This window comes from Pempheris klunzingeri, chromosome 16 (genome assembly GCF_042242105.1).
Source record: "Pempheris klunzingeri isolate RE-2024b chromosome 16, fPemKlu1.hap1, whole genome shotgun sequence".
NCBI classification, from domain to species: domain Eukaryota; kingdom Metazoa; phylum Chordata; class Actinopteri; order Acropomatiformes; family Pempheridae; genus Pempheris; species Pempheris klunzingeri.
The window spans coordinates 1731004-1752818 of record NC_092027.1 but is presented as its reverse complement, the minus strand read 5'-3'; the positions used below and the strand labels follow the sequence as shown (position 1 = coordinate 1752818).

The 21815-nt window shown below is 42.1% G+C and overlaps 1 protein-coding gene and 1 long non-coding RNA gene across 2 annotated transcripts; both read left to right on the top strand.

The window, feature by feature from the left end:
- Positions 1-213: 213 nt before the first annotated feature.
- atf6b (activating transcription factor 6 beta) lies at positions 214-16803 on the top strand. Its single transcript, XM_070846436.1, has 17 exons — positions 214-369; positions 2786-2865; positions 4238-4319; positions 5255-5314; positions 5433-5512; positions 6431-6605; positions 7328-7492; positions 8217-8386; positions 9427-9606; positions 10890-10972; positions 11919-12152; positions 12901-13008; positions 13409-13508; positions 13759-13826; positions 14099-14198; positions 14423-14507; positions 14937-16803. Exons 1-17 carry the CDS (start codon positions 297-299, stop codon positions 15257-15259), a joined length of 2166 nt encoding a protein of 721 aa, XP_070702537.1. The 5' UTR covers positions 214-296; the 3' UTR covers positions 15260-16803.
- A 78-nt stretch (positions 16804-16881) lies between these two features.
- Positions 16882-18451, top strand: LOC139215903 (uncharacterized). The gene is made up of 2 exons (XR_011585530.1): positions 16882-16985; positions 17099-18451. It is a non-coding gene; the product is annotated as an uncharacterized lncRNA (long non-coding RNA).
- The last annotated feature ends 3364 nt before the right edge of the window (positions 18452-21815 follow it).

The following is a 21815-nucleotide window of genomic DNA, read 5'->3' as shown; positions in this document are numbered from 1 at the left end:
GGCACAAGTGGGCGGCGCTTTTCCGGTTTCCTTGTCTGACTCTGTCATATGCGAAGCGAAAGCAAGAGGCGATAGTTCGTGCCGAGACACAAACTGGACATAAATTGAAGCTTCCCGACGCAGGAAATAGCCTTTTAACTTGAGCTATAAATGATATCCATTGCTGGGGCCGCCCGGGTATCTTCATGCTAAGCGCGGCGGCAGTGTTGTGTGTGTGTTTGCTTCGCTAGCTAGCTAGCTAGCTGGTATCACGTCGCTCTCCGCTCCCCAAACACTCCTCCGCCGCCTCCGGGGCGATGACTGCGGACCTCCTGTCTGATCTGGACACTCGATTCTTCGCCGATAACCTCCTGACGAGCGAAGACTGGGGTGAGTTCACATTTAAAGCCTCCACGGCGCTAAATAAACGTGTAATTTAGCGCTGCTAAGCTAGCAGGGTGGTGTTTGATGATGATGATGATGATGATGATGATGATAGGGGGACCAGCAGCCTTCCTCCGTCCAGGCGAAGCTTAAACACCCTAAAATGTTAAATTCAGCACCTGAAAAACCTCCTTTATAGACTTTAAAGGTTTTATTTGGTGGATGTGGTGCTAAAGTGTGTTGCACGCGGTTACAGTGTGTGTGTGTGTGTGTGTGTGTGTGTGTGTGTGTGTGTGTGTGTGTGTGTGTGTGTGTGTGTGTGTGTGTGTGTGTGTGTGTGTGTGTGTGTGTGTGTGTGTGTGTGTGTGTGTGTGTGTGTGTGTGTGTGTGTGTGTGTGTGTGTGTGTGTGTGTGTGTAGACCCGGATATGTCAGTTTATCTTTAACCAAGTGGGAGGAAGCGTGACCACACTTTAACACTTTAACACAGCCTCTGACTCCACAAAACTAACATTTACTCTCCTGTTGGCACATTTATAATATTAAAACGAATACACATAAGATAAGATGCACCATAGATAAAAAAAAAAATTGAGAAGAAATACAAATATACAAAATACAATGCAAATGTGCAAAAAATACAAATATAGAAATGTACAAAATAAGATATAGTGCAATATGCAATCTGAAAGAAATGCACAAAGTGTACACAGGTAGTGCAAATGTACCATTATGTGCAAAATGGCAAAGCTATTGGTGGTTTAATGAACCATGATGTGGTCAGGAGGTGCTGGGTGCAGTCTGATGGTATGAAGGAGCCGCCCAGTCGCTTCGAGGCTCTCGGTTGGAGGAGTCTGTGGCCGAACGTGCTCCTGAGTCTCCTCAGCTCGGCGTGGAGGGGATGAGAGGGATTGTCCGTGATGGCCTTCAGCTTTCCTCCCATCCTCTCCTCCGTCACTGCCTCCACACTGTCCAGCTCCATCCCCACCTCAGAGCTGGCCCTCCTGCAAAGACTAATGCACATGCGCACAAAGGTGGATTAGCCAAAATACAACCTGTAGTGATATAAATACACCAGGTATGATAGACAGACAGACAGGTGGATGGATAGACAGGTAGATTACAGATGGACTGACTGATGGATGGATGGATAGACAGACAGATGGACGGATGGATAGACGGACGGACAGGGTGGTGCAGGCCCTTAAAACTCTTAAATGTCTTGATGAAAGCCCTTAAAAAGTATTAAATAGTCTTAAAATCAGTTTGAGGGGCTTAAACATTCGTTACTGTAACGTGGCCTGAAATATTATTTCATATTCAACTAAATCAGTTCAGAGTCGACTTCAAATGTCTCTGTGATTCTGAAACAGAACAGAAACGTATTTTTCTCACATTTAAAAACGTGTCGTGACAGATTTTCTTTTAACTGAAAGAGTCGTTGTCATATGTATGTGTATTTGTACGACTGCATGTTTTCACATTTGATGAAACTGTGGTGTTAAAAGGTCTTGAAAAGCCTTAAATTCAACTTCCTGATTCGTGTAGAGACCCTGATAAAGTGTCAGTGGAACAAAAGAGGACGTTAAAGATGTCAGTTTGAGTGTTTTTATGGCTGTTACAGAGATAAATTGATTAAATGAGCTTCAGCCGCAGCAGTAAAATCCTGCTTTTACATTCATGCATGAACAATAGTGATTTTAATGACATAATAAGTAACTTTATAAGAGGACCCGTACATGTAAGCAGGTATTTTTACTGTGTGTGATTAGTACTTTACTGTAGTAAATACTTGGTCCAGTGCTGTCGGGTGTCGCTCTGCTGCAGCCGGGCAATAAACGGAGATTAGATTAGATGAAACTTTAATGATCCCCGTGGGAGAAGTGGGTCACTGCAGCAGCTGGAGCTGATAAAGAAACACAATAGACATTTACAACCAAAGAAAGCACCAGGGGTGATTTAAAGAAAAGCAATTAAAGGCGTTACCCTGCTCTTTTCAAATAGTCATAAGACGACACTGTGTTGAAGAAATAACAATATTAATGGAAACAAAAATAAAAGAGATGCTTTCTTTCATCTTTGATCACTGCAGATTGAATAGAGAGTTCATCTGTGTTTTAATTTTCCTAATACTGCGTGTTAGACTACGCCCAGTGTATTTAAGTCCACAGTGTTTTTCACTGTCACATCATCAGCAAAGCATTATGGGAGAAATGCTATCGGAGTGACTTGTTGTGGTAAAACCTCTGTGTTTGTTGTTGTCTTGCTGTGATGTGTGACGTTAATGCTGCTGTGTGTGTGTGTGTGTGTTATGACGGACGTGTGCACAGCGAAATACTGCAGGGTGACATCTGTGGCGCTTTCTGATGCGTGTGTTTAAATCCTGTCTGTCTGTCTGTCTGTCTGTCTGTCTCTCTCGTCAGATGCCTGCCTGTACCAGTGTGAGAGCATGGAGGAGGGCGAGGACGGAGACCTCAGCCGGGGGCTGAAATTCGATCCAACGGTACGGAGACAAAAAGAAAAGAAAGTGTCGCCGCTCGGGTTTCTGTCGAATATGCAAACGCTGCACCTTCACACAGTGTCGTACAAGTCGTGCTTTTATTGTGAAGGAAACAAGACTGAAGCGTAAAGTTTTCCACCTTTACCTGTCAGTAAATGTCTCTTTGAAACACCTGAGGTTTTTTTTTGGTCATGCTAGTGCTGTGATTTCTCTTATTTTATTTTTTTTAAATGGCATTTGGTGCATCTATCAGTCTGTTTAACATGTTAACGTCTCCAGATGCACCAGAACACACGTGTGAAATACTTTGGTGCAAATATAAAGAAAGTAATGTAGATAAAAATGAGGTGTAATAACAGCAATGAAAGCTATTTACAGCCAGCGCTTTGGTCTACAGTATCTTTACTATTGGATGGATTGTCGTGAAATTTGGTCCAGACGTTCATGGTCCCCAGAGGATGAATCCTGATGGTTTTGGTGGTCCTCTGACTTTTTCAACGTAGCGCCACCATGAGGTCAAAACACCTCTAAACCAGGCTGCATTCCTGCGAGCTTGAGCTGTTAGTTTGACTCCGGGTCGGCCCCGTTGGATAAAGTTTTATTTAGAGTAACGGTATAACCTCTGGCGACCTCGTGCTTCAATCAGTCTGATAACTGGGACAGAAATATTTTAATAACGGTGATAATGACAGTGGATTTTATTTATAGAGCACTTTTCATGAAGCCCTGAGACACTTTACAAAAGGTTCAAACATATAAAAAGCTGTTTGCCCAAAGTTGGAATAATTTCACACAGGTTGTTTTTAAGATTCAAACTGTAAATCGTACCTGCAGGTGTTGTTAGCACCTGTTTAAATTAATCTAAAATAAAATCTATAACTGAGGATTCACTCTTTTTGCCGGGAAAAACTAGCTCCAGATAGTCAAATTAGATTATTTTTAATATATACATATGGTACAGTCTTATTATGTTTATGAATTATTCTGGTTTAGTGACTTCTGGAAGCTTTTAGCTGAGGTTGGACAGATTTTAGGGACATGAAGAAGAAAAAGATCCTCCAAGAAATGACGTCACCAGAAGAAGAAGAAACAGCAGCGAGGACGCAGCGTTTAGATCATTGAGGGGTTAAATAGGATGTTTTCTAAGGTGCGTTTATAGAGAACTGGACAGAGTTAGTTTGTTAACTGTGTCTGTTAACCCTCAGTGAGTACAGATGATGGGTCAGTGGATAATCAGGGTGATTGTCAGTGTAACACACACACACACACACACACACAGGGTGACACACTGACTAATCCAGCCGCTGTTTGGCCTGATTTTCTCTCTCTTGTCTTCCCTCCCTCCCCTCTTCCTCCTCTGCCAACCGCCTCGCAGTTCGACAATGACCTCGTGCTCACCCTCGATCCTGACAACCCCACGTCTCCATGGCAACACCTTGACGACAACCTTCTCACAGGTAAAGACCAGCCGACCGCGGGCACTCGATCCAAGAGAGAGGGGCAAGGGGGCGGGGGAAGAGACCCTGAAACACGAGACGCTGGGTGCTCACACTCCCGTCAGCTCCACACTCACTGATTCCCACCGTAAAAACACACATTTACTCCAAATAATCTCCTGAAACCGCTGTCGGTCTGGGGACTATTTCCAGCAGCAGATTAATCCACATTCGGTGCTCTAGTGAGTATGTGGAGCAGCGGGAAGGTGTGTGAGGGACTGACATAGATTAACATAAATTAACTTGCCTCCAGATATTAAGTTACTGTTTTTTACCTCAGCTGGTGTTTAACTTGTCTTCTGGTTTAAAAATACGTCTCCAGGTTTTCCAAGCCTTCCTTCCATCATGACTGAAGAGAGTTGAGAGATAACCTGGGAGCTATTTAAACATATTTTGAATGCAAGATCCTTTTTTTTTAAAACTGGAAACAGCTGTTATTATCACTCTCTTCAAAGCCACCAGACTCCATTGACAAAAACAGTAATTTTACATGGGACTAGCTGGTCTACCTCAGTTCTTGATCAATTAGTTTGTTTGTGTTATTTTGCCACTTTGGTGTTTTAAACGGTTTGTTCGGACACAGTACAACATTTGTGTATTACACAATGATGCAAATAAACTAACCAAATGAGGAAGCAGTAGACCAGCGCCTCCTCTGCTCAGCGTGGTAAAATTACTGTTTTTGTGAATGTAGTCTGGTGTGTGTGCAGAGAGCGATATAACGGCTGTTTGTGGGATCTTCCAGGTCTCTCTCTGTAGGGATCCTTTCCATAATGCTGTCACACACTTAGAATAACAATCAATGAGCCTGTCAGTGGATAAAACCAGCACTTTTGAATCTCAGCTGCCTCATGTTTGACATTTTGTCTGTCTTTATTTTTCTTTTCTCTCTGAAGGGGAAACTCGAGTGATAAAAAACGAAATGACCATCACGCAGCCATTACCAGTGGAAATGTGTAAGTTCTCCAGTTTTTGTTTTTAGAAGTTTAAACTCATTTATTGAGCAAAACAAATACGCTCTGCAGTTTTCAGTGGGATTTTTACTGGTTACTTAGTTAGTCTGTTTGTGTCCAGTGTTCCAGGTGAAAGCAGAGCCTCCTTCTCCTGCTTCCTCACTCGAGTCTGACTGCTCTGCATCCTCACCGGACCCACAGGTGTGTGTTTAAAATACCTTTTTTAAATCGTGCAGAGCGCCACCTGCTGCTTATTTTGATGAACTGACCCCCAATAATCCCATAACAGGTAGTGGAAGGAAAAAAAGCATTCATTCGCATTCACATCTTTTGCAGTTTTTCTTGAAATTCGGTTTAAATTTGTGGCGTATTTGGATGAAAACTTGTCGTCTGAGTCAGAGGAGCACATGTAATTCTTCTTAATGCACAAATTCCAACCTCTACAATATATTTAAATCTGAATTATTGTTATTACAATGGCACTGACAAAAAAAAAAAGGGAAAACGGGTGAATGAAGGTTTATTTCCTCTCTGGTCGCTCATGCTAAACATGAAAAAATAAAATCATATCATCTCAAGGTTTGATTAAGGTTAATATAAAATAATTAAATATGCATAAAGGTGTAAAATCAGCACAACAGCAATATGTTTTTTTGATTAATTCTGGTTTCTTTTTTTGTCGTACGTCCCATAAATGTTTCACTTCCTGTTTTTTTGTTTTTTCACAATAAGACCTGATGATGGTCAGAAACACTGTATTACAAACAAAGGTCCTTTTTTCTCTCCTGCTTTTGGATGTTTTCTCCTACGCACCTGAAAAACAAAAAAACTTAGTGGAACACCTGACGTGACTCTGTGGTACTGGTGGAATAAATGCTATTAAAATGGACTTTATTCTGAATTTGTAAACAGGTAAACGTGGAGGAAGTGTTGAGTTTGCATCAATTAGAAATAAGTTTCATTAAAGTGAGCTCGCAAAAATAAAAGCCTGAGATAAATAAACTATTACTACTAGTTCTGGCACATAAATGGTGAATTTCCTGAAAAGTCGAACTATTCCTTTAGCATGTTGACATCTCCGGTCTGAATCGGCTCAATGTCACCTTCTCTCCCGTCCAGATCACAGTTAAAGGTGAAAACCCTCCGACTCCTCCCTACATGTACGGAGACGTCCTGTCTCCTCCACTGGGGTCCATGGAGATCACCGTGGCAACAACAGCCGTGCCCCCACAGCAGACACAGCTAACAGCGCAGATCCCAGCGGTCATCGGTGGGATACAGACGCAGACGGCAGGTCAGAGGGGAGCTGATTTTTTTTTTTTTTTTATCTCTCTGAGTATTTCAGGTGGTGGTTTATCAGTAGGAGGAGGTTTGAGGTTTGACGTAGCTGCTGTGTCCCTGATGCTGTTTCTACCGTAAAACAGCTGAGGTTGGACACATTTTAGGGACATGAAGCATCTGAAGATCCTCCAAGAAATTATGTCACAATAAGAAAAAACACCAACACAGAGGGGTCGGGCTCCTACAAGGGGTCACCGGATACATCTGAGGGGTTGTGAGATGATTAATGGGACACAAATCTGTTTTTATATTTGGGATTTCAAACTAATCTTTGTTTGTTTTGGTGAAATATTACATAATTTCACCTCTTTTGGCCTCAACAGTTATGTATTTATCACTTAATTTGTGCCATTTATTATTTAAATGAAACACTGTGAGAAGTATTTCATAAACTGATCACATCAGTAGAAGGGAAACAAACCCTGAATCTGTTTTCTGTGTGTTGTAAATGTAAATGATTGAAGGGAAAAACTCATTTGGGTAAAGTCAAATAACTTGTGTGCATGTGATGCAGCGTCTTGCATTTACAAACCAAATCCTGGCATTAGTTCTCCATTAATGAGTAACTGAGTCACGTGGCTGTTTTAAAGCTGTTAAAACTTGTCAGTGGTTTGAAATATGGAGCTCTCTCAATAAGGCGTCTTAAGTGGTTTTTTGTTTTTCGGTCGCCCTCAGTCCTGCCGGGTCCGGCCACACTAAAGGCCAGCACCATCCTGAGCACCAAACCCCCCATCCAGCCCAGACCGGTGTGTGTCACCACCCTCCCCGTCCCCCAGACGCCTGCGCCAGCCAAGACCCTCATCCTGCAGGGCCTCCCCTCTATGGACCAGACCAGACCTGGTAAGTGTGTGTGTGTTTAATATCAGTTTTCATGTGTACGTCGTGCTGTTTGTTCAGACCTCCTCACCCACTTGGTACGTGGATGTTTTACTGTTGTGGACAAACCGGATTTACAAGTTTCTAGCAGCTCTCACGTGCTCGTGTTACAAGTATGGAGCTTGGTTTTGTCAGCGAAACGTGTCAAAGTTAACACAAGAGAGAAACTGTGTTGTTCTCTCCACCACTTTGGTGGTTTTAGCTCAGATATTCAAGATCCCCAGAAGATGAACCCTGGTAGTTCTGGCGATCATGTGGCTTTTCATCTTCAAATGATTGAAATTTACATGTAGACTAATTTAGCATCACACAAACAAACAAAAAAACACGAGCGTCAACAAGTTAGAAAGGTTTAAAGTCATACTGAGGTATGCTAACATGCTAATGAGCTAGCAGGTAAACATCCAGTAGTTCTGGAGTGCTAACTTTAGCCATGTTAGCATAGTAACCTTAACCACAGCTGAAGCTAACAAAGTCCAGTTAAACAGTTGTAAACAGTAATGCAAAGCCTAATAAAGCTAATTTAAATTTTCTAAAATGAAAAGATCACATCTAAAGGGGCTTATTGTTATTATTCAGTGAGTAAAAAAGGAAAACAAAGTCAAACATGAGCATAATTTAGCAAACTAATCAGTATAACCTTGTTTTATGATGTTAATTCAGTCTCCTCCTGTCTTTCCTCCTCCAGTCGTCCTGTCTCAGTCCGTCTGCCTCGGTTCAGCTCCGGCCATCGTCAAAATGGAGCCCGTCTCCCCCAGCATCCCGCAGCACTGCTCCAGCCCCGCAGCTCCGCCCGCCAGCAAACCCATCGTCCCGGCGACGACGACGCTGCCCGGCAACAGCTCCAACGACATCGATGTGAGTAGACTGCATGTACCGAAAATAGAGATAAGAAGCCCTGCGTCTGCGTTGAATGAAGAACTTTTCCTAAATAAACAACTACAGAAAGCAGTTTTTTCAGGAACAAACACTTTTAATGTTCCTTTTATTAAAACTGTCCTTTGTGAGCCAGTAATCTACTTTTTACTTCGCTGCATTCATACCAGCGTTTCAGAAGCGGAGCGTTTTGGCTGATCACTCGACGTGTCCAGATTTAGTTTTTCCTTGATTTGTTTGTGCCTCTACTTTTTGGTAAGCAGGCTACAGCTCTTAGTGCTTTTAATCGTAGGTGTTTCTTACTTTGTTGTGCTGTAGCTGCAGACTAAAGTGAGATGAACCTCTCATCGTCCACGGTGTCAAAAGTCCTCTGACCACATGATGTCTGACTGCTCATGAGGTTATTATTGATGTACTGATGCGATATACGATCGGGAATCTGCACAAGACGTTTTATTTTGAAGGCGTGTATTTGGAGTTAACATGGATTAAGACCAGACCGGTCGGTGTACCGGCTGCTGAAGAAGTATTTAGGTTGAATTTACAGCTGTAGCTACGACTGATTGACAACAAATGCCTGATTTTAGAATTAGACGGTTTTTAGCGGCACATCTCACGTACTTTTTGCCGTAAGAGTAACGACTGCAGCGGACTGTAGGAGGTGTGATCATTTGTTTTGTAGTTGAGTGTTGTGTGAGGGAGGACGTACAGCTCTCTTAGAACGGCTGTGATATACGAGCACCCGGTTACCCTCAGGGTGTTGGCTTATATCACACACCTGTCTCACCTTTTATTATTACCTCATTCCTTTTTCTCCTCTTCCTGTCCTCTAATCTTTCTCCTCTTCTTCTACCCGTGTTTCAACATCCTCCCCCCTCCTCTGTTTCTCCTCATCTTTGCTCCAACCCTTTGTTTCTCTGCTGTCTTTTCCTTTAAACTCTTTTCCATTCCATCCTTTGTCCTCCTTCCCTTTTATCTCCTCCATCTGTCTCCCTCTCTCCTCCTCCTCCTCCTGGCTGCAGATGAAGGTGCTGAAGCGGCAGCAGAGGATGATAAAGAACCGGGAGTCGGCCTGCCAGTCGAGGAAGAAGAAGAAGGAGTACCTGCAGAACCTGGAGTCTCAGCTCAGGGAGGCCCAGCAGGAGAACGAGCGTCTGCGGAGGGAGAACCAGGCGCTGAGGGAGCGGCTGGCAGGGAAGGAGGTTAGCAGCCACGAACAGCAGGTTCAACACAGTGTCAATCAATCAATCAATACACACCAAGGCAAACGGAAGAAAACAAACAAAAGCATTAGAAAGCTCCACAACACCCACAGACATGCAGCATTAGAGCTGTAACATAGATTGGCCATTATCCCGCACTCACAACGAGGCAACAACACATCCGTTTGTCCTTGTGTCTCTTGAAAGGTGCTTTATAAATACAAGTTATTATTATTTATTATTATTACGATAAACGCTGCAGCCAGACCAGTTGCCCAGTAACACCAGATCCACTTGGCTGCAGTAACATGTCTAGTTTTCATCCAAGAACCTGGTTAATGTTAAAAACAAAACAAAACAGCAGTAGAAAACTAGCGTATTAAAGCACATAGCAGCTAAGACTAGAACAGAATCTCATACAAATCTCCATAGAAATGTCTTCAGATTTAACAGTAATGTGTCACAGCCTCGTGTAGGTTTGGAATAATCACAACAAAATCTTGTATCTTGGTCAAAATGATCCAGTTTTACTGTCGAGTACGTCGGCAGATGCACGTCTGTGTTTGAACACGATGGGCAGAAAACTCCAGGAACATGTTTCAGCGTTTCAACCAAAAAGGCACAGCTTGAGAGAAAATGACCAGTTTGACCAATGAAAGCTGGTGGAAGATAAATTAAGCAGTCTGTTAGTGGAGTTAAGAATCCAAACAGGCTTCTGGCCGTCTGTAACAAAGAGACTTTCATCCCCGACCTGTGAGGGCGTTTCCTCTGTTTTCTCCTTTGCTGCCACTAAAATGCCTGAAAACTGGAGCTAATTCTGCAGGAGGCAGCAACATTCAACAAGTAGAAATCATAAAGCTAAAAAAAATAAAGTAAAAATGTACATTAATGCTGTGGAAGTGGTCTGTTGCTCCGAAGATAAAATGAGGAAGAAAAGAATAAATCTCTCACAGAAAGAGCTGCGATTAAAGGACTAATCCTGCTGATTTCCCTGCAGAGCAGCTCATTTAACACACAGAGGGGTTCATAGTACAGCTGCTGCTCGTGAGTTTAATTAAACAACAGCAGGTTGAACAGGAAGAAATAACTCTGAAGACGGCAGGAAGATTCAGACTGAACACAAAAGCATCTGAAGAGAGAAACTTGTTCAAGCCGATAAAGCAGCTGTTAGACACCAGTTAAAGTTAAAAGCAGGATTAAACAAACATCCTCACCATAAATCCATAGTGAGAAAGTGTGTTTGTGTTTATAAAGTGTTTAAGTTTCCCCTCCGTGTGTCTCAGGGCAGCGACTCGGCGAGCAACAAGCGAGCCGTGTGCGTCATGGCCGTCCTGCTGTTAATGACCTTCAGCTTCGGGCCCGTCAGGTAACCTGCTGCTTTGTCTTTTTTCTAGTTTTTAGTGTCTTTTATGATTAACGTTGTCTGCAGTCGGCGACCAAACACGTGACTGACAGGTTTTCAGGTTTTCTTTTATTAGTTATATCTTATATATATTTGTCATGTTTTGGCCAAATTATTACAAAAATTAAATAAAAAGTGTGTTGTGTAAATGGATAATTTCACTTTGTACATTATCCTGTTTGTTTACACTAAAGAAATCAGCTGTTTGACACAAAATACTGACTTACTGATTTCAGAACAGCGTCCATAGCAACGGTTTGTTATACGGGTATTCAGTTATGCTTCTCTTTAGTAAAACTACACTGTAAAATAACATTTTTTTTCTGTGCCGATCGGAAATCCAGCAGGATTGAGATTAAAACACACTGTGAAGGATTATTGTCATTCTGTTTCTTCATATACATGAAAAACCAGACTAATTATTAGACCTTGCAATTAAAGGTTTAAAGTGTTTTTTTTTTAGTTTAATTTTAAATTTTTACATTATTATAGGATGCCGTTCTGTCAGCGAAGTCAGTAAAATAATTTTTACGTCAGTTTTAAGTCGGTATTTTGTGTCAAATTGTTGATTTCCTAAGTACGAAGCTGTGTAAAGAGCAGGATAATCCCTCCAAAATGAATCCCTTCAGGATGATTTAACACCTGTGTCATCATGTCGGGGTGCGTTTTGCAATAATATTGATTGTTTCTTGATTATGCAACAATACAACGAGGCGATTCCTCTGTAATCTGGCAATAAAGCTGATTCTGATCAAAGGAAATCCTGCGTTTGATGAATTGTAGAAAGCGTGTCACATCCATGATAACACTTGACGATACTGACGGTGATTTTGCCTCGCGTGAGATTAATTAACCGGGGATTAGCCTGGATTTGACCGTCTGACCATCTGACTGGTCTCCTCTGCTGCAGCATCACAGACAGGAAGCTGTCGGGCCTCCAGGACAGCGTGATATCGTACACGGGACGGCGGCTGCTGGAGATCGGACAGCATCACCAGCAGCAGCAGCAGGAGGCGGCGGCGGCGGCGGCGGCGGCAGCAGTGGAGGCAGAGGCGGTGGCGGCTCGGCGTGCGAGCCGGGTGGAGGACAGGACGGAGACGGAGGAGGACGGAGGGGACGAGGCTGCCGAGACGTTTCAGTTCAGGTCAGACGAAGCAGCCAAGAGAGCCGCAACACGACAGCGTTCATATCACAACACATTTGATATCATCGGTGTAACATTAATGTTTATTTTTACACCAGAAAATCAGACTAATCTCCTCCAGTGATCTGATCTGTGTTTTCCTTCTTCCTTTAAAACTCTTAAAGGGTCTTAAATTCACATTAATCCTCTGAACTCTGTGATCTAAACACTTGTGACGTCGTTTCTTGGAGGATCTTCTTCTTCTTCACATCCCTAAAATCTGTCCAAACTCAGCTAAAAGCTTCCAGAAGTCAGTAAATAAACAAAAATACCGTTCGATTGTCACAGTGAACTATTCAAAGACTTTCCAGATTATTATGATTATTATAATAAATATCGGGCTTCTAAATGACTGACATTCGTCCTGGACATCTCCTCCTTTCAGGCTCTCGCACAGTTGTTGTGATTAATGTCTTCAATGTATTGTTGTCACATATTTCGCATCATATTTGGCATTATACAATGCTGGCTCAGTAAGTGGCTCATGAATCATTCCATCAGTGTTTTTCATGCACTGATGAGTGAAGGCGACAGTTTCACTTCACCTCCTCTGATCCAAAACAGATCAGGACAGAAATGCAGACAAACACGTTTTAACAGGAGGTTAACACAGAACTGGTTCTCCAACACGTCTGCAGCAAAGTGTGTTTCTGTTTCGTGTCCCTCAAAGAAATAAATCTGTAATAACCATCTGTGTGTGTGTGTGTAGGAACCTGAGCGACGTGTTCAGTGACATGAAGGATTTGGTGCTGCAAGACATCGATCGCTACTTCACCTCGTCAGACTGCCGACAGTTCAACCGCTCCGAGTCCCTCAGGTCGGTCAAACACTAAACACACCGCTGCGTTCATCACAAGTTCAGGAAATAAATGTCTGTTCCTCAAAACACCTGAAGTTTTCCCCTTAAAAATGACACTTAAGGCACAGAATCCCTTAAAAGGTTCCCTTAGTTAATGAAAGAAGTTAAGAGATTTTACAGCAGTGAAACCTTGAGTAGAATACTTAAAGGTGAAGATCCTTCATCTCCTCCTCATCCTCCTTCAGCTGCTTCATCTTAGACTCTCACATGAATAAACACACTTTAAACAGGTGTGCTCAGGTGTGTTCAGGATGAACATGCATAGTGTTTTTGTGTCTTTATCCTCCGTTAATTTAAAAAGTAAAACTTTAAAACTTTCTTCCGTCTGAGCTTGGATGTTTCCTCCTCTCTCCGTCAGGCTGGCGGATGAGTTGAGAGGTTGGGTCCACCGGCACCAGATCGACAGGAAGAAGTCCGGAGGGAAACCAAAAATCGCCAAGAAGGCAAAGATCGCTCAGGTGCAGCAGACGTTTTTCCTCTTCCTCCTCTTGACACTAATGGTGCCTCCTCTTCTCGGCCTCCTTCTCAAGCCTGTTTTTAATATTGTCTTATTTTAATGCCAGAGTTCCTTATTTTTAGTTGTTTACATAAAGGATGTACCTGTGTGTGTTTCAGAAGAGGTTTTGTTTCCGTCTAGTCCCGCAGAAACAATCAGCGTTCATTTAAAGTTCATACTTTCTGTTTTTCTGTCCTGCTTTTCTCTTTCAGAAAGCACAGCTGAGGAAGACGAACTTCTCCAGATATCTGCCGATCCAGGCTCACCGCTCCATAGAAAGGTTCAGCACACCGTTCATTCTTCCTACTCAGCAGCCACAGGAACACAGGAGTCATTTATTCTAAAAGATTCTCTCTAATTCCTCCTTAATAAGATAATGACAATAAGGCCTGGTCCACTTCTTCCACCTCTGCTTATTTATAAAAAACCAACCCAGCTTTAAAAGGGAACATTTAGTCAACGCTGACTGACTGAACTCAGTGATTATAGAGTAATTTGAGCCTTTTAACTTGCAGTGCAGCTTCATGAACTTGTCCTTGTGTCTGTGTGCAGCCAGCTGCAGGTGCTTCCTGGTCCTGAGGTCACCTACAGCGACTTCCTGGACGCCATCGACCGCAGAGAGGACACCTTCTACGTCGTGTCTTTCAGACGGGTACGCCGGCTCAGTCCGGGCCACAGGCTTTACTTAAAGATGGCCGCTGCCATCTTGTTCTAACGACGTAGTTTGGAGCCAGAATGATCTAGAGGAGATAAAACACCACAGTGTGCTCTGTTTTTAAAAGATGAAGAGCCTTGTGATAGTTTTTAAACAGTTTCATCTAGTTAAAGGTGTTTCTCTTTGAGAGTTGTTGCTGACTCTGACCCATGTCTCCACAGGACCACCTGCTGTTACCGGCCATCAGCCACAACAAGACCAGCAGGCCCAAGATGTCTCTGGTGATGCCGGCCATGTCTGTGAACGGTGAGTCTGTCAGACACCAGGGTGACACTGGAAACATGCTGTCTGCTCTCCCGACTCCGTTAACTGATCACTAACACGATCGCTACAGCCTGAGCCACATTAGTCACCTTTGACCAAGTGGTGCGACGTCTAACTCAGATCGAGGTTTTTTGGTGAATTTCTTGCTTCTTTTTTTGCCCCTCATGAACTCCAGCTTTGGTACCCGATAAAAGCTCCTCATAGTTTCTCAGTTTGATGGATTTGAGCAGCTAAAAATGATCTGTGAGAGCGATTCCAGTGTAGAAAATCATCCTCAGAGCTTCCAAAACTACAATGTGTTGCAAAAAGAGAACAAACTTAGCTTCTAAAGGACATTTTTACATTTAGTGAACAGATCTAATTTGGCTTTTTGTCCCCTTTCTCTCTCCTTACGCCCCCCCCCTCCCTCAGAGAGTCTCTATAACTCCTCTCAGGGCTACGAGATGATGATGCAGGTCGACTGTGAGGTCATGGACACCCGCATCGTCCCCATCAAGTCCTCCGCCGTCCCGCCGTCTCTCCGCGACCCACCGCCGCCTCCCCCCTCCTCGTCCTCCTCCTCATCCTCCTCGTCCCACCATCACCATCACAACCACACCTCGCTGCGGGGGCGCCACCAGCATCACCCCACCTCCTCCTCACGCTCATCATCCTCGGCGGCGTCTCCCAGGCAGCCTTTAGCCGCCCGCCGACCGACAGCCGAATATTTAATCAGCCAATCAGAAGGCGTCTGATGAGGCGATGATGGAAGGAAGAGACGGAGGCGGCGGGAGATTAGTTAGAAAAATAACTTCTTCATCCCCGACAGGTAACAAACACACGTCAGATCCTGGGCTGGAAAAGCCTCTTCAGACGATAACGTCTTAAAACATGAGAATATATTTCTAAAAATGAAAGTCTGACGCAGACACGGCGGCGCACCGCACTTACAAACAGCGCCGCCTTTTAATATTTAACCATGAAAATGTCCCGTTTGAATGACGCGTCGAGGCGGGAAGCTGTCCGGAGCAGTTTATGTGCAGATTTTACGTCTTTAAAGCCCGGCTCTAACCGGTTCGGCCAACAGGGGGCGCCGCGGGGCTGCACATTCACAGTTACAATAGAATAAAATCTAAAAACCTTTTGTAGACACCAGGATCCATATTCTCCTGCGTCTTTTCATCAGCAATAAACCAGTTTGTGAGCAACGGGAGCTGAAATCGTCCGCTGTAGCCGTGCAGCTCGACACTACTGACTCAGTGGTCTCTGTTTGTATATTTGTGTTGTTGTGACTCTCAGTAATCAGACTACATGTAAGCAGGAACAAAAAAAAACAAAACAGAAAACATGTAGTCTGGATGCTTGATATCAGTACTGACGGCCGCTGCATGAAGCTGGATCTGCTCACAATTTATCCGTCTGCATCAACGCATTATTTAAAATGTTTATGTTTTATCAACACGGTCGGGTTCTCAACTGCAGAACTTGCCTGAGAATCATCACGTTTTTACGTTTTCTGCAGGATCAGAGTCGCCCGGTGATACGTGTCTGTTCATTAATGGACAAACTGGAAACATTAGCTAATAGTTGCTAATTCGGCGTCCCTTTAATGGCGCTAAAATGCAAACAAATCCTTGCAAACCACTCTTGATGAACCCGAAACTGTGAAGCTTTAACCGCCATTCAACAGCAAATTCTGTCGGGTTTCTGTTATGATCATTTTTGACCTTTAAGCTGAATCTAAAAATATAAGAAAGCGGTTTTGCACAAGCAGTTTTCGCCCTCCTGTTCACAAAGATCCTTCTTCATGTGGCATCTGTCACCTTTATTTGTTTGATTAGTTTGGTTTTTCTTTTATAGAAAAATCATGTTGTTGTTTCCAATGGGGATTATTTAATAGTTGTAAATATCAGTGTTCCCTCTGTAGATATTTTCTTTGTTTTTTGTCACCTTTTTTATAAATTTTTATTTCTTTGTCTTTTGGCAACAAAAAGTGAAAGAAAACTAATAAATAATAAATAATGAGGCTCACAGTGGGAGAGAAAACAGGAAAAAAATGGACTGATGTTGGATTTTTTAATATTTTTTATTCTTGTGTTGAGTTCAGTGGACCAACCAGCTTCGCTCTCTCTGTGCTCGCAGTCTGAACTCAGGATATTCTGTCCTGATACGATATATTTATGGAGATTATATATATACACAGATTTTTTTTTATTGTACAGAATAAACTCAAACTTCACTATGTGGTCGGTTTTGTTTTAAAAATGCTGCAACCATCCCAGAAAAGACAAAATAATGGAGCCTGACAGATTTTTTTTTTTTTTTTTTACTTGTAAAATTGAGTTTGTAAAAGAAATGAACACTTTCTGATTTTATTTTATTTTTTTTCTGACCAAAAAATGTTTGATTTTCTTTGTTTTTCATGTGTTTTCTTTGGTCTTTGTGTTGTCTGCTCATCGAATCCTCTCATCGGCTCTAAAAGTCTTTAAAAGCTCAGTTTGCTCGGCATCATGGGAAACGTAGGCTCCTCCGTGAGATCCTAAAAGTCTGAAAAGGTGTTTCAGAGTTCGGCTGAAATCGGGAAGACAGTTTAGTTGCATTATGGGAAATGTAGGATCCAGTGGCTTTGGGGCCCTGATTTTTATTTATTTATTTTTTTCTATGCAGCCATTTCAATTTATTTCTTTAAAATTAACTAAATTGTTTCAGTGCCCCCTTTAAAAAGAAAAATCAACAAGTTTATGCAACTAAACCTAAAACTGTTAAACAGAAAAGCTGACAATCAAAATTTAAGACAGTTAAACAGTCTTGACACGTGACCGCAGGTGAATTATGGATCGAGTTCGTCAGTGAGTTTTAGAGCCGCTGGGAGGTGGATTCTGAGCTAGGCTAAAGCTAGGCTAGCTGTTTCCAGTCTTTATGCTAAGCTAAGCTAACGGGCTGCTCGCTGAAGTTTCGTGTTCACGGTGCATTCTTGTGGATGTGAAGCTCCTCGTCTTTTGGGGAAAAAAGCCCAAAAAACACACGTTACTAATTGTTTTTGTCTTTTTTTTTTATATACTGATTTTTTTACTTTTGTGTAAAAAACATGCAAAGATGAAAAAAAAGTGGAAATGAAGTTGGTGGGAAATGATGGAGGGACGATAACGGCAATAATTCTCATTCAGTTTGTGGTTCTTAACACAGAAAGTTTTGTTTTTCAAACCTAAAATAACGGAGGAAATGTTTTGTTAATTAAAGTTTGTCTTGCTGTTGTAGTTTCTACAGCAGAGCCGACACAAATGTTTTTTAAATTGTATTTACAGCTGCAGCTAACGGTTATTTTTATTATCAAGTAGTTTGTCAGTATTTTCCTGATGAATCCACAAATTGTTTGAGTCATAAAATGTCACAAAACGGCAACAGAAATGTCCCTAAATGCCAAAAATGAACAGCAAATGTTCACTTTCTGAGCAAAATCCTAAATTAATTTTTGGTTTTTCCTCCATAAATGAATGATGAATGTTATGGTTGTTTAACTCTACAGCCAATTCTGATTAACATTTAACCAACACTGGCACATTTACAGGGACGTTTAATGCACGTAAAACTAATGAAATAAGAGACCTCAGATTGGATCAGATTTGTCTTTAAATAAATCATAACTGTGAGGATTTAAAACCAGAAAAGTTGAGACCCTAAAAGACAAAACGATCCAGCGAAGAACCACCGACCTGATGGGAGCCGACACATCAGACGTCCACTTCAGTTTTTTTACTGTCAGAAACCTTTAAAAGCACGAAGGTACCGATGTAAATAGGACGAACACAGTCTGCCTTTGTGTTTTTGTTAAAATAGGAGGAATAAATGTGTAAATGAATCTTTCCCCCTCTGATGAAACGAGCCGCTGCCTTTTGTTTTGTTCGCAGGAAGAGAAGCTGACTTTGATAAAGACGAAATAAACCAAATCTCGGCGCTGCTGTCGTTTGTCCGAACATCTGACCACCTTTTCTCAACAGAATAACAACACAGTAGATTTCCTGTGTCTGGTGACCGACCGACGGCTCTGAAGCTCCTCTGGTGGACCCTGGTTGACCTGCGGCACACCTGCAGACGCCTGAGGCCCCCGCCGACCTGCTGACCCACCGCCCCGCCGTTCAGCGGAGCCCTAAAGTTTTACCGCCTGGAGCTCAGGGGGCCGCCGCAGGTCAATAATCGTTCAGGAGGAGCTCGGAGGGCGGAGGGAGGGTCCCACCAGGTGTCCTCACCCTCACCTGAGGAGAATACTCAGGTTCATTCTCACAAAATGTACTTTAAGTACTAAAAGTACAAGTACTCATTGTGCAGAATGGCCCTTTAATGTATAATATTTTATTGGATCATGATTAATGCGTTCATCTCTTTAATAATGCAGCTCATTTATATATATTTAGATTTTTTTTTTACCTTAAATCCTGCTTGTGAATCTATAAACTCATTGATAAAATAATTATTAATTTAATGATAAAACCTTTATTTATACAGAAACTTTCACAAACAAGCTACAAAGTGATTCTACAATAAGAACAGATAATAAAATAAGACATAAGTTAAAATATATAGATTTGAAAGAGGAAACTAATGATGATAATTTGTTTTATTCATCTGAAGCTAAAACTAAAAACTGAGTTTATTGAATAAATGTAGTGAATTAAGATGAAGCGTGTTTAGTGGAAGCTGAAAAGTGAAATAAAAGCACAGTACTTGAGTAAAGGTGCTTTTAATTTTCTATCAATTGTTGTAATATCTTAATTTTTGTTATGTTTTTAGGAGAAATAATGGAAAACTGTGCTGGAGCACTGGATCCCTCGTCAAGCCACCAGACTCCATTGACAAAAACAGTGATTTTACGTGGGAGTTGCTGCTTTACTGATGTCTTGATCGGTTAGTTTGTTTATGTCATTATGTCACTTTGGTGTTTTAAAGGGTTTGTTCAGATCCAGAACAATATTTGTGTGACACACAATAACACAAGCAGCTTTACAGATGGAGGCGGCAGCAGACCAGCAGCTCCTGTGTTCTGTGAGGTAAAATTACTGTTTTTCTCAAAGGAGTCTGGTGTGTTTGCAGTGAGCTGTTAGTGGTCAAACCAAAGGGATCTTCCAGTATAATTATTTACTTGCAGGAACATGCAGCTTCAGTGTGTTACTGGTTGAGCTGCTTGTTGCTGGTGTTTCTCTGAGCAGCTGGGGGGCGACGTTGCGCTGCTGAGGATCATCCAGCTGCTCGTGGAACAGACAGACGGGTGTTTGTCGCACTGTTAGAGGCTGCACAGCAACAGTTTGGAGTCACAATAATTTAAATTTTGACAGATTATCTGTTCAGCAGAGCTCCAGGAGGATCGTATATGTTATAAAAAGTATAAAGAGTGCTGATTGTGTGCAGACACGTTAAAATCAACTCAAGCTTGGATTTATTCTGGAGCAAAGTCCTCACACCTGCTCCCACCTCCCTCCTATGCCCTGCACTCACCTGGCCTTCCTCACCTGCAGCTCATCGCCTCTCAGCACGAAAACCAGCCCCTGTTCTCCAGACAGTTTTTTTTATTTTTTTTTTAACCTGGGCCCTTGTTTTACACAGTTTCAAGCCACCAGACTCTATTGAAAAAAACAGTAATTTTACCCAGGAGTTGCTGGTCTACTGCTGCCACAATTAGTTTGTTAGTTTGTGTTATTGTGTGACTTTGGTGTTTTATGGGGTTCATTCAGATCCAACACAACTTTTGTTAACACAAACAAGTTAAAGATTGGAGGCAGGGGTTGTCGAACTACTCCTGTACTCTATGTGGTAAAATTTATGTTTTTGTGAATGGAGTCTGGTGTGTGTGCAGAGAGCGATATAACGGCTGTTTGTGGTTAAACCAAAAGGATCTTCCAGGTCTCTCTCTGTAGGGATCCTTTCCATGATGCTGTCACACACTTAGAATAACACTCTGAGCCTGTCAGTGGATCAAACAAGCTCTTTTAGTGGTTTACTCTGAGTGCAGTAGCAGCCTTTGTACCCTGTAAACCATCCGATGGCTGGAATAAATTAAGCTTCACTTTTGGTGAGAACATTATTTTCGTTCAGGATTCGTCTGCTGATCATTTTCTCCATCAATCTGTTGATAGTTTGGTTTGTAGAAATGGTGAAAATAGTGAGAAATGTCGTCACGTTGAGCCAAGCTGACTTCTACACAATGCTTTAGTATTAAAATGATCTAAAATATCAAAACGGTTCAAATAATTCAAAGGAAAAGCAGCAAATTTATGAATCAAGCGATGGTTCCACCTGTACTTGTATAAACTGTTGGGTAGTTTAATTTATAACAAACCGACATATTTTTTTTAAACTTTTAGATTTATGTTAAATATGTTTTATGTGTTGATTAATCTGAATTTGTAAAATAACTGAATGTAGTGCAGTAATGAGTACAAGGCATCTCAGAGCATCAGTGTAACTATTAAAACGTCTGAAGACAAAATAATTTACTTCATAAATTATAAATAAACTACAGATGGAAACACACACAGTCAACCATCTGCCAAGGAAACTCATCAATGAGCTGATTACTAATCCTCAGTATGATATCATATCCTAACTGTGTGTGTGTGTGTGTGTGTGTGTGTGTGTGTGTGAGATGGATGAAGTCATGGTGTGTACTTCACTGTCTGGTTGTATGACTCCGTATTAATGATCGTTTTCCTTCTCAGCAGCCTTTAAATCTGCAGCTGCTGACAGCCGTTGGTGAGAGCCTCGTTTTTCATCGAACGTCTTGGAGGACAATAAAAAAAAAAACACAGAGCCAAAGCACCGTTTTCTTTTTGTGACCGCCGGTGTGTCGGAAACGAGACGCAAGAGAGGCGACAGAGCTGTGGTCTGAAATTGGCAGAATGCACCTTTAATATTTATCTTTTAAAGCACATCCTAAAAATATTCTGATTACGTCACTTGATAAAAAGTTTCAGAGGGCGGCCATGGCAGCTTTAATGCTCCTCTCGACCTCCTCGGAGCTTGTTAGTCTTCGGCCCTCAGGAGCAGATTTACGTCTCGAGTCACCGGATTTACTTTGAGATTTAGAGTTTTTGTTTGAGAGCCAAAAAGCTCCTGCAGCCTAAAACGCAGGGGAAGAACAATAGGACTCTGGTTTGGGAGATTTAAAGCTCTGCTCGTCGACTTGGCCGCCTCGCGTGGCACCTGAAGGGAACTCAAAAACGTGGAACCTGAGCATGATTTTTACAGAAACGAGCCTGAAATGGGACTCTGCTGTTTGGGCGTTGTGTAAAACACCATAAACGTCTTCCCACAGACACA

What these genes read in the sequence shown, in the direction of transcription:
- atf6b (XM_070846436.1), top strand. Translation starts at nt 297, where the DNA reads ATGACTGCGGACCTCCTGTCTGATCTGGACACTCGATTCTTCGCCGAT. An exon ending in GGCTGAAATTCGATCCAACG is followed by an intron (nt 2,866 to 4,237) that starts GTACGGAGACAA and finishes ACCGCCTCGCAG; the next exon opens with TTCGACAATGACCTCGTGCT. An exon ending in CATCCTCACCGGACCCACAG is followed by an intron (nt 5,513 to 6,430) that starts GTGTGTGTTTAA and finishes TCTCCCGTCCAG; the next exon opens with ATCACAGTTAAAGGTGAAAA.